At 43.6% G+C, this 13,157-nt stretch overlaps 1 protein-coding gene across 1 annotated transcript; it reads left to right on the forward strand.

Annotated features, from left to right (window-relative positions):
- The first annotated feature begins 5,232 nt into the window (after positions 1-5,232).
- Positions 5,233-11,694, forward strand: SLC16A5 (solute carrier family 16 member 5). The gene is made up of 3 exons (XM_075044497.1): positions 5,233-6,062; positions 7,080-7,946; positions 9,591-11,694. Exons 1-3 carry the CDS (start codon positions 5,765-5,767, stop codon positions 9,830-9,832), a joined length of 1,407 nt encoding a protein of 468 aa, XP_074900598.1. The 5' UTR covers positions 5,233-5,764; the 3' UTR covers positions 9,833-11,694.
- Positions 11,695-13,157: the final 1,463 nt, after the last annotated feature.

The following is a 13,157-nucleotide window of genomic DNA, read 5'->3' on the forward strand; positions in this document are numbered from 1 at the left end:
CCTTTACCTTTATGCAAGCAGAATGCAGTGAGGAGACCATGCAGCACTTGGCAGCACATCTCCAGGGTCCTTGCAGCGACCATGCAGGTTAGGCTGCCCAGGGGAAAAGGTGTCCTGCAGCCAGGGGCAGAAAGTGGATGAAAGCCACAGCATCTGCAGCCCCACTGGAGAGTCCTCCCCAGTGAGCAGGCACACAGGGAAATGTGAGGGGACCCAGAAATCTTCTGCTAGACAAATCAAGACTTGGACAGGGCAGCTGGGAACAGAGAGGAGCTATGCTTCTGCCTTTTTTTGCAGGTTTGCTGTTGCCGGGGAGAGGTTTTAGGCTGTCATCCAGCTAATTCACACCAGAGAGACAAGCACTTGAATTAGTTGCATTATCTGCGCCCAGCTAAAGTGGACAAAGGATTAAAGTGTGCTGAGCACCACCACCGTGATTTGCATCTCACAGCCCCTTCCCACGGGCCCCCTCTGCTCCCGGCCTTTTTTTTTTTTTGGCTGTGAGCCAGCCAGCTTAAGAGCCCTGTTTGCAGAAGTGATGCCTAGGTTAATATTGCAAAAGACTTCATCAAAGCTTTTAGTTGCTACTGAAGCAGAAGTATCTAACCGTGGGCCATGAGCTGACCGGGCTGCGCACACAGTGGATGAGCCGCCCGCACCGCGCACGCAGCCACGCGCTTGCTACCCTTCGTTTGACCAATTCTGGTCTCAGCCTGAGGTATGAAACTCACTTTCTGCCACCATGGCATATTTGAAATAATGAGCAAAATCAAACTATTACTCATTTTTAGAGCTGCACACAAAACTCAAATATAGCTATTGTTTTAGGGAAAAAACACTATTTGAGTGCTAAATAAATATTGCACTGTGCAGTGACCTTATGGGCACTTTTTTTGAGCTCATCCTGCTGCCAAAGATTTTTTTTTTTTTATACATGTTTATTCATGTGGAGAGGATGGGGAATGCTGTTACTATATGTTTTGTGCTGCCAGCCTTGAAGTCAAAACTGGGATCTCTCAGAAGAAGCTCTAAACTGAGGTAAAGCAAAAGCCTCGCTGCAATCACTGGATCCTAATTAATTAACGGCTTTAAAAAAGTTTTTTTAGCACTTTGTAAGTAGGTGCAGTTTTCCTGAAAGTTTCACACTGAGCTCTGCTGCAACACACAAGCTGTATATGTTTCTATTTTTCTTGGCATTTGCAGAGTTTTTCCTTCTCTTCTCAGCACGAGGACTGAGTGACCTTAGCAATTGCCAGCAAGGGGACTCCATATGATGAAAGCAGGTGAAAGGGAAAATAAGGGCGGGAACTAGGTAAGGCCAATTCATACCTCAGAGGAGGTGTGGTCCTGCTCTGTACCTGGCTGTGGTCACAGTCTTGTGAAATATAAAAGGGGAAGGCAGTTGTTTCTCAAGCAATCTGTTGGCAGGATCCTGTAGCAAGAAGGAACGGAGGTGCTAGAAGAAATGCAGAGCAAGAAGTCTAGAGTGTCAGCTGCAAAAGGTGTGGGACGCAGTGGTGCCTCTGGGCCTTGGGAATACCATCAGCTCTTCTCTGTAGGTCTGTTCACTGGGCTGAAGGTTGCATGGTAGCTGCACTCCCTTCCCCAGCAGCCTGGCTTAGGAGGAGAAAGAAGCCATCATGTCCCAAGGAGGAGCAGCAGCACGCATAGCTGCCAAGCCCCAGGACCGGGGATGGGCATGGATGGTTCTGCTCGCCGCAGTGCTGCTGCAGGGGCTGACGCTGGGCTTCCCCTCCTGCATCGGTATCTTCTTCACGGACCTCCAGCGTGAGTTCCAGGCCAGCAATAGCGAGACGTCGTGGTTCCCGTCCATCATGGTGGCCGTGCTGCACGGAGGTGGTAAGTAACAGCTGCAGGGAATGCCCTCCACCACCTTCTGTGGTCGTGTTGCTGATGAGGGGCCGCAATGAGGGCACTTTTCATATTTCATTAAGACGGATGGTGGAAGGGACTGAGAGGTCTGAGCAGACTGGCTGGTTGGCAGTGCACAGCTTCTCCCAGCCACTTTGACCCATGCCTGCACAGTCCAAAGCTAAGTGTCCACAGACACCAAGTTCCCTTTTGCCACTCTAAGAGTCAACCAAGACCCTTGCTCAAAGGAGGTGAATCCCTTTCTCAGCCCAGCTTCTCCAGACCAGTGAGAACTTAATTATTTCCCACAGCAGCTCTTTGAATAAGCTGGCAGCTAGTGTTGGAGCTTGGGTGCTTTCTTGATTTATCTTCTGTCCACAAGGGTGCATCTCCTTCCATGTGCCACATGACAACTGTGTTCTTCATGGCTGAAAAGATGCCAAAAGCCAAGCTCCTCCGGGCTGCTAGCTGAGGCAGAGTGTTAAAAGCAACTCCTTGGGCAGTGGCATGGAGTGCACACCTAAGCAGGCATCAGGGTGGACATGAGCATAGCTGGATTAATGCAGAATGTGGGTCAGGCAGCACTCTCCAGGTGAAGGGGGGTGGAAGGAGGGTTGTGCTTTGTGGATAGTGGAGTGAATCACTGGTTTTCTCCCCAAAGAAAATGTGGGAGCTGCACAGGACAGGGCCCCCAGATCCTCCACCCGGATGGATATTTCTGCATAGAAGAGAAAAATCCTCAGCAGCTCGAGGACTCCCCAATGAGCAGTCTGTGTTGCTGCTGACCTCTCCATGTGCAACTCCCATGCTTATTTGATAAACAGACTACCCAAACCCCACCTAGGCAACAGAAGCAAAATATCCAGTGACCCCCACATATCTGAGCTGCTCCCTCAGTTCATACCTGTCCCTTTCCAATACTAGTGAAAGGTGACACTATAGTATTAAGGGAAAAAAAAGCAGAGCCCTGAGACATGCTAATGTGAAGGCTGTGGCAGGTTCAGTCTCTCCTGTGCAGGACTTGGCTGACAGCCACCTGACATGGGAGAGAGAGTTTGCACCTTAGCAGAAGCAGTTGGGTCCAGAATTGCGAGGTGCAGATGGAAAGAGACCTCAGGGGAAGCAATGAGGGCAGGAATTATCACTGAAGGTCAGCAGTAAGAGAGCAGTGTCCTTGGGGCTTTGAATTTGGAAGCTGGTGGGCATTCTCTGTGCTGCCTACCATCCTCTGTGGTCCTGCTGTGGTTAGTGGGAAGAAGCTGAATGGGACCTGGTGGCTCTGGGAAATGGTCTCAGAAGCAGCCCAGCCCCAACATGTCCAGGAAGGACAAGTCTGGCAGTATCCGCAAGAAAATATCAAGCATCCTACCTTCTTTAATGAAGTACTGTTTTGTAGGAGGCCAGAACCACAGTAAAAGGTAATATAAAGACAGCCAATAAATAGATCCAAAAGTTATAAATTAGACAAGGAAAGAATAGCCTCATGTTAATTATATCACTAACAGAATTTGTCAGGGCATAGCCAGTGAATTACAAGAGAGTTGTTACTTTGCTTGCCAGTTATGTCTCATCTATTGCAGGCTGTTACAGCAGAGGAATGCTTGTTCTTGCCCCCTAATAGCATACGGTGGGAGTAATACAACCATAAATCAGGAAGAAAAAACAACAAAAAAACAGAGATAAAAGACTCCCTCTCAGGCCAAGCATGTATGGCTTTTATTGTAACCTCCTTTGCAGTAGGCCAGGCTCTGTTTGATTCAGGTTCCCCAGTTACATCCATCATCTTGGCACTTAAACCTTTTCCAGAATTGGATTCTGCTATGTCACCAGTGTCTCTTAGAGATGCTTCTCTCTTTTCTTCTCCTTCATCCTTTTTAATTCAGAGGAACTGAAGGGGAAAAAAAAATCTTGTTGCAAAAATTGGTAAACAGGAAGGGGAATGGACAGAGCAGCCCATTCTGAGAGTGGTCAGTACGGTGAGAAGGTCCCATGCAGGAGAGCTAACCTCAGCTCAGCAGAGCTATGGAAGGAAACAGGAAAAGGCATGGTGCAAACAATAGCTCATAACCTAGTAAGCCAAACATATCTCATTACCCATGCTATGTTCCTAGGTAAAAGTGATTAACGATTATTTTGTTATAAGAATCATTTGAGAGACCTCAGGATCCTATGGCCATCTCCGAAAGGGGAGTTCAGGCCCTTACACGTTCCTGCTCCTAGATATTCATGCACACGTAACTCTCTGGACTCACACTCATGCAAATGCAGCACTTTTTTTGATATTATTTTTGCAAAGGAAAGCACAAAAGCCCCAGGCAAGTGAGAAATAATGTTTGAAACCTAGAAAGCAAGTTAACATGAACAAATAATGAAAAACCCTTATAAGTTTTAGAGCCAATCTCATATTTTGGAGTGTTCAATTTATGACTTCTTACTACTTGGGTTGGTTAAACAGCAGTACCATCCTTAATGTCTTCAGCAGGAGGAAAAATAATCTAGTCACCAGTTTGCTGATACTTTTTCAAAGACCAGTTGAAGTCTGAGGTGAAAATCTCCCAAGCAGATCAAAATACAGACAGCTGGACTCCTAATTTTAATAATGTTCCGCTGTTCGCTTGACTGTGGATTTTATTTCAAACCAGACATTGATTTAGGTCACAAATATGCCACAGATTATTTTCCCTACTCTGACTCCTAATTCTGAAGCTTACAGTCATTTTGCATTTGCTTATATAACCTTAAGTGTTCAGAAGAGGGAAAAAAATAATAAAACCTGGAAAACCTCGAGGATCCTCAAACAAACAGGAAAAGAAACTCTACCTTCAGATCCTCTTCTGCCAGAGCATGCAGAGAGATGCCTGTTTCCCACTGATGGTCTGCAGGTCTGAACTAATCTTTTCCTACCTCAAAATGAGGGATGCTAAATGACATTAACAAGCAGGTAATTTAACACAATCTCATGGAATTCACCAAAAACCTATGAAAATTAAAGAATTAATTGACCTTAAACACACACCTCCATGCCTATTTGTTCATTGCTTTTTCTGATTAAATAACATAACTCTTTCCTAGTAAAGCCTGCCAGCAACGTAGGTACACAATAAAACGTGGGTTTCTGCCCAAGAAGGGCAGAGCCAGGCTCTGACCCATCAGAACCACCCGGGTCTCACTCCCACCTCTGCACTCTGTGCTGGAGGTGTGGGAGTGGGAACCAGTTTGTGCACTGTCTGCTCCTAGGCTTATGTCCTCTTGGAAGTGGACACGGTTAAACTTACCCACCCCTGCCCATGTATGCCAGGACAGGCATGTGCAAAGAGCTGTGCTGACAATAACATCTTATTATTTTCCTGGGGAAGATGATGTGCAGGACAGCTGCAAGACTCCACAAGCTGCAGCTTGGATGCTACTGCCTGAAGGTTAGATTGATTCCCATGCAGACATGAATATACTTCTCCAGCCTTTTTCAAATAATCCTCCTCAATGACGTCTATTTTTCTCCTAGTCTTGATCTATTTCAGAGTCAATCTGCCTTCTCTTGCAAGGAATTTCACCTAGGTAGTGGGACACCAAGGGCAATTTAGAAGATTTTGTGGCAGAATATTTGAAAAACACAGTGAAAAGAGAGTGAAAATATGCAAACAGAAATATCACCCTGCTTAACATCTCTTACTCAGAGACATAGAAATACAAGTCCTCTGCTTTTTCAAGTCATTCCTGGAATTTATATCGTGTGAGAACAGAATTACACTTGAAGGTCCTCCTTGCATTGCAAGAGTTTTAACTAAAATCCATCATAGGGAAGCTTAGAAATCCTAATGACCAAAAAACAAGCAGATCACAGGAGCCTTCCCTTCAGCTAACAAGTTGACCACATGCTTGGGAGGATCAGGGGATGTATTTTCTGTTCCTGGCTTCCCTACTACATTATACTGCTGGGAAAATTCTCAGGGTGTCTAGACTAAATCATCTGATAATTGCAGCAGTCCAGCAGGTACAAAATATTTCTTTCCTCCCAAACTGCTTCCCTTTTTCCACTTTGCTTCCAGGGCCCCTCTGCAGCATCTTGGTAAAGCGATTTGGCTGCAGGTTTGCTGTGATGCTGGGAGGTCTGCTCAGTGGAGTGGGCATGGTGTCCAGCTCCTTCTGCAAGTCCATCAGCCAGCTTTACTTAACAGCTGGCCTCATCACCGGTAAGTACCAAAGAACAGCAGGAAAACCCAGCTGCTGTGCTTGACTTGAAAAACGGGAAATGGTGACAGTCCCAACTAAGTGCTCACGTTTTTCCATTCATCTGTGAAACAGGATAAATTAAAAGCCTCACAGCACAGCAGGAATTGTATAGCAGCTAGATTTACCCTTCACACCCCTTTAAATACACACTTCATCCAGCCAAGCTCACTGGAAAGTGCTTCTATCTGGAAAAAGCTACAGGTCTCCAGAGGGCAAAATGGAGAGCAAAGATGTCTGTTCTTTCTACTAGCTTCTCAACCTTTTGTCTTTGAAGAAGGGAGTATTTTTTAATCTTGGAAAGTAATGTGTTGGGACAATGTCCTTCCCAAGTTCTCTGGGCTTGTATTTCACCACTCCCAATCTGGGAAAATGTATCTTTTTCTAACAAAAGAACATGTTGTTTTTCAACAGAAGTAACAGATGGGAACTTTTCCTTTCCAAATATTTCTCCTATGTGACTGTTGTTCAACTCTGACTCTTTTCTAACACAGAGAAATTAATTCTTTCAGCCAGGTCACTTTGGGACCAATCCTGTTGGATCTTGCAACCTAAGCTGTGCCCATTGCATAGAGTGAAAAAAACAAGTAACTCCCTGAGCCCTGATGAAAGTGTCAGGAAAGCAGCACTGCTTGTTGCATGTGGTATAAAAACCAAATTTTTAATGAACAATTCCATAACAATTTTAGGAATGGCAGTGTGCCCCAGACAAATGTCAGCTTAGATCAGTATATTTAGTATACCCAAGAACACAAGGAGTTTAACCAACAACACAAGTAATTTACAACATCCTTCTTCACCCCCTGTGTGGGATTTCTGAGTATTAATCACTGGGGGTTGTGCAGCCTGGCAGGTGACGAAATGCTTCAGTGGCAGATGAAGTCATCTGTGGATATACCCTGGATTTGGGCTCTTTTCACCCTTTAAGACAACACAGAGGGATCATGTGCTGTCATTTTCTCTTCTACTCTTACCTTTAGGTCTGGGATCGTGTTTCAGCTTCCAGGCAGGAGTGACTGCGCTGGGCTACTACTTTGTACGGTGGCGAACACTGGCCAATGCCATAGCATCCACTGGCGTCTCTCTCGGTTTCACGCTGTGGCCGCTGCTTTCTCAATACTTGCTGGATGAGATGGGCTGGAGAAACACTTTTCTTATCTTTGGAGGAATACTATTGAACTGTTGTGTTTCTGGAGCCATCATGAGACCAGTTCAGCTTGCATCAGGGTCACTACTACAGTCACCCAAGCCTGGAGAGGGGCCAGAGAGAAGAGCAGAAGAGGCACAGCTCTCCAATGGAGCATCTTCTCCCCACCCCGAGCTCCAGCAGCAAACCAGAAGGACTGCATGCTTCCAGATGCTGCAGAAGTATCTGGCTTTTGACATCTTCTGTCAAAACAAAGGTTACCAGATTTACACTATTGGAGTGACCTGGATGATGATGGGGTTTGCATTACCACATGTCTACCTTGTGCCTTATGCCATCCAGAATGGGGTGGAGGAACGCAGGGCAGCCCTTCTCATCTCTGTTATCGGGTTCATCAACATCTTCATACGCCCTTTGACAGGGCTGCTCTCAGGACACAGAGTCTTCACAGGGAGACGCATCTACCTGTTCAGCCTGGCTGTGCTTCTCTGCGGGCTGAGCAATTTCATTTGTGTCATTTCAGCTGAGTTCAGCGTGCTCATCATCTACTGCATCATCCTCAGTATAGCCATGAGTGGCATCGGCGCACTCACCTTCCAGGTGCTGATGGATGTGGTGGAGATGGACCGGTTCTCAAGTGCTCTAGGGCTCTTCACCATCTTGGAGAGTATCACTCTCCTCATCGGACCCCCTCTCACAGGTGAGAGAAGTTATTAAAGCAGGCTGGGGAAAAATTGGTTGTTTAGACACTGGTGACAAGTGTTTGGGAGCATAAAGAAAAATAAGGGCATTTCCAAACCCATACAGGCAAGTGAGTTATGCAGAGGGAGCAATATAAAAGGGAGAGTTGGAAAGGAATGATCAGCCCCTTCTCGCAGCTGAAGGAAGGTCATTTCTGCAGCTGCCCAAATGTCACTGCAGCAACACCAGACAGTGAAAAAAAGGCAGCTTTGAAAGGTATAGGAGTGATGAGAGCTTTTTTCCAGTGAGAGGGAAGTCATAGAGAGGAATTACTGTGGTAGGATCTTGCTGTCTATGAACTCTTTCACTGCTTTGCCAGTTTGCATTGTTTTATCTATGAAGTCTCAAGGAATTGCAAACATCCCATTAAACAAATTAACTGTGATCAGAATTATTACCAGTCTTACATTATTCAAGAGCCTTATAGTAAAAGCTTCTGTTCACTCTTCTTTCCAAGTTCCAGAGTGTATTGATTTTTCTCTGGAGACAAGAAAGGAGCTAGTTATGACCCCAAATCCAATAAATTATTCACAGATTTCACGGCTCACTCCAAATGCCACTAAGTGACCTGTCTAAGACACACCTGCTCCTGCAGTACAGCAGCAAATTCAAAAGATTAACAAGAAATGTGAACCTGAGCATGAATCCTCAATTCAGGCTTTAGTTCTCTTCTCCAGGCAATGAATTGTGTACTATTCAGCAGGAAAATAATGTCTGTTCTAAGCATGGGATGATAACATGTACCATATTTCATGGTATTCCCTGGCATTAGTGTCAGTCACTTTGAGAAAAGTGCAAAAAAAAGGTCTTTTCTTGGACATCTCTAATAGGAGTGGCAGATGGGCAAAACAAAGTACAGTAAAAGCAGCACCATTTTTATCTGTAGTCCTAAAATCTGCTAAAGAAAAGTGCACTATGAAAAGAAACATTACCAATCTTTACTGAAGAATACAAGCAAACAAACATCATTCCAGTATTTCCATATAAATAAGCAGCCTACAGAAGGCATTGTATATTTGACCTGAGTATCGCCTTTCCATCTCTAACATTAGTGTTAAATTACTTATTTGATATATCACGCTTCTAAATGTTTTATATTGAGGGCACTTAATGTTAGTCATAATGCTTGTTGTGCTGTGAATTTTCTTCTCCCTGATTACACACTATTAGCAACAAGTTTCAATTTAGAGACCCTAGCATCAATTTTTGAGAGATTTCCCTATCTATTTGTTCTGTTTTCTGACCTAGGATGTAATAAGGTCACTCATTCCAAAATCCAGTGAGTGGCAGGGGCACAGGGGTCCTCTGCTGGGTAAACAAAATGAATCAGCTGGTTGGGGAAAAGCTACGATTCCTTTTCTGTCCTGATTTTTCTGTGTATTGAGAAATACTTTATACAGAAGCAGAAACATCACCTGAGTGGTGACTACAAAAAAACAAACAACCCCTAGAATCTAGAGAAGAGAACTTAACTCATCTGTGAATGCTTATCTTTTGTATATAGCAGTTTGCTGAATGATTTAGGTTTAGCATTTATGTAAATGTCACCTAGTTGCCTTTAGTATGCATCTTCTCTTTGACTAAGCTGTGGCTTCTATTTCAGGTCTCCTGGTAGATGTAACTAGTGATTTCCACTATGTCTTCTACAACTCCAGTTTCTTTCTGATATCAGCTGCATTATTCATGGGGCTCAGCTTCTGCGCTCTGGAAAAAAAAAACAAATTGAAAGAGGCTTCAAAAGTACCTTTGGATAATCCCTCCAGATATCAATACAATGAAATGCCAACTGAACCACAGTCTGAAAGTCAATCCCCTCCAGCAGTTGTGTACATCACAAGCATATGAAAAGTAAGAAAAGAAGAAAAAAAAAAAAAAGATGAACACAAACAATTATGTGGCCTGTAGAAACCTAAGCAAGGCCCAGCACTGATGGCAGATGAAAAAACAAGCATCTGCTTTCCACAACTGTCGTCATCCTTCTACCCTACACTTCCACTCCGTGGAGCCGTGTCAGACTCCAAGTGAGAGATCTAGACCACAGGCTGAGCCTAGAACCCAGCAGCAGCCAAAGAGCCGAAGGACAAAGAGAACTGTGCTTTCCTAAAGCAAACCATGGGATAACAGCCATGGTAACCAGCGCTGAGAGACAAAAGCTGTGTCAGTTCAATTGGTTTAAGTCAGTGCCTTTAAGAAGTCACTGGAATTTCACATGCACATTTCAGTTGGTAGCACTGAACAATATGTATTAATGGCTATGCACAGTTCTTTCACAAAGAAGTATTATTGCCTCATCTGAACATGCAGTTTTGGTGCAGACTAATATGATGTTTCCTGGTTGCTTCCTATGTTGGGGGTGGCAAGACAAACACTTACCACAGGAAGTGTGGTATTATTTTCCACATCTCTAAATATTATATGGAAGCTTCTGCATGGGTTGCAGAACTCAGCCAAGTCTCCAGTGAGATCAAATATTTTCTCCAAGGTGTATACATGAGTTCTTCATGCCAAGGACATTTTCAAAGCCTCAAAGGTTCAACTCCAGAGCATCAAGAAGAAAAAACCCCAAACCTTTGAGTGCCTGCTTTGTATAACTAGTGATATCTCAAGTGCTTCTTGATATATCATAAAACAGGATTCATGGCTTGTGTAAATACACTTCTTTACAGCATTAACTGGGACCCATGGGGGGGGGGCAGCAAAGGTGTTACTAGACCTAAGAATAAGTGTATGCATCCTTATATAGGGCCAAATTCAAAGCCACTGTAGTTCCCCTTTGTGTAAATGAATTTAGCTCTTTAGTCTTAGACTCTCAGACTTAATTACACCAGCATTCTCAATATAGAGAAGTTTTCACAAGCATAACTTACAAAGAAATCTGTGGGGAAAAGTATACAGAGAAAAGTCAGTGTCACTGACTTTCATATCCATACAGCCTTGACTGTAAGTGACTTTTCTTGCTACACTCCTGGGACTGAACTTGTAAATACTAAGATGATAGCTGCATCAGCCTCTAGCCTCCCTTGGCATCAGCTTGAGTTGCGAACTGTTTATATTCTGTATCATTCCTGATCTGACAGAAGCAGATAATAGCTTACAAAGCACAGCAGACGAAGATTACTCAACACTAGAACCATCAGAAAGACAGAAGCATAAAATGGAAGTGACATGGAAGAAGAAACAGCTTTCAACTCAACTGCAGTGCTTATCTTGAGAACTGTCATATCAGATTCCTAGCAACAAAACCACAGTTTTCATTAGAGCTGTGGGCTCCCCAGACAAAACAAACAAGCCAAAAAAAAACCCCACTGGATGGAAAACTGACTCCAAGGTCTTCAGACTATAATGGCTTCACAGCTGGCTTTTACAGGGGAAGAGGTATCAGCCCTTCAGAAGGGTTCCTGCTCCCACAGCTCAGTATCTTCTTCAGTACTGCTCTAGGGTTACTGAACCAGTAGGCTTTGCATTTCCTTATCAATCATATACTTAAATAAGAGGACTAGTGGGAGACATATCTAATGTCTCATAACACATGTTTATTAACTGGTGTAATGCTTACATTGTCCATAACTATTAAGTAAACAGGGACTGGTGCTTCTCAGCTTACCAAAACAATTACTGCTGTACATTCCTAGGAAAAAGATGTGGCTTTCTCCCTCTCAGAAAAAAAAAAAAGAAACAATGAAAAGGGATTATGTCCCAAACCTCTTCCAGCTATTGCAAATAAAACAACTAAGCAGCTGAACAGATTGCCATTTTTTCTGTGTGTAATTCTTAACTTTTAATTCTGTTCACCTTTCTACATTCCCTTTCTGTTTTTTTCCAGAAATATGGGGTCATATCGTCCCAAATCCTCCCACTGCTACAAATGTCCTGGGCAAAACAGGCAAGATATGGTGTAAGCTACAATCCATCAAAATTTATCACAGGAAAACAAAGCTTAGTTGAAGGAGCAATAGAATGCATCTCCTGTGTGGAGCCAACTGCTCTATCTGCAATGCTTTAGCCCTAGCTGGCTCATAAGAAAGGAAATGTATAGTCTAATGAATGCTTGCAAGATACAAGGGAGATAAAATCCCCCAGGTACTCACCAGCTGAAGCTGACACACAGAGATCAGCTCCTCCTACACCATGACAAAGAAATCTGTTTTGACTATTTCTTAGCTGTGGACAGCAGTGCAAGATAATTTAGGACGGAAAGTTAGGAAAGTGCTTTATAGAACTGCTTTTTGATGCTCCCAGACTCAACACCAGGGTCACTAGGACTTACTTGCAGAGGGATGTTTCTGGGAAGAAAAACAATGAATTCACAAATCCATTATTTTAACATTTCTCCACTTGTTGACTAAAAACTTCCTAAGAGCCTTACAGAATTTAAGCTGCCTGAAAACAGCGTTGTCTCCCCCAGTTACTTTGCACAGACCCTTTAGAAGTAATCCACAACCCAGAGGTTGGAAACAAATCTAGAAAGAGAAGAGGTAACATTTTCGGTTGCGTTCCCACAGGTAAATAAGATGTCTGAGCTCCCATAATAGAGAAAACTACCCCCCTCCTCGCCTGTTCCACAGCTGTCTTCTCCCACCTCTTTTCAACCTGAACTCCAAGCTGCCTTGAGCAGGAGCTTTGTAAAGCATAATTGAAGGGACCATGCATACTGAGCATGCTACAGGATAATAAATACTCTGCCTCAGAGCTATCATACAGGAGCAGTAATACTCAGTCCTTAAGGATCTTGAGGCCCAGAAGAAAAATAAAGCAATAAAAGTTCCTTTCATTAGTTTAAGGTCGTCCTATTACACAAGGTAACCACCCCCACACCCGAAGCAGTTTTTTTTAACACCTACAGACAGTAAAATAACCCTGGCTTTAATTATGGACAAACACTAATACCTCAGCCAGGTTACAAACCTCTGAGAACCAGCACAGCAACAAAAATTGACCAGAAATAAATGTCCATTTAAAATATCATTAACCTTGCAAGGCAAGCATTTTTGCAACAACCACCTTTCCTTACTGCAATGAAACATTCACCAGGGAGTTAACACTGAAATATTGCAAGATCATGACCTTAAAAGCCTTAGACACTCTGCCAATGTAATTCTTCGAAAAGTTTAATAAAAACCCAAAGAAAGGTCACAGTAAACTTACACACTCTAGAACACCTTAGAAGTGC

This window comes from Buteo buteo, chromosome 13 (genome assembly GCF_964188355.1).
Source record: "Buteo buteo chromosome 13, bButBut1.hap1.1, whole genome shotgun sequence".
NCBI lineage: Eukaryota > Metazoa > Chordata > Aves > Accipitriformes > Accipitridae > Buteo > Buteo buteo.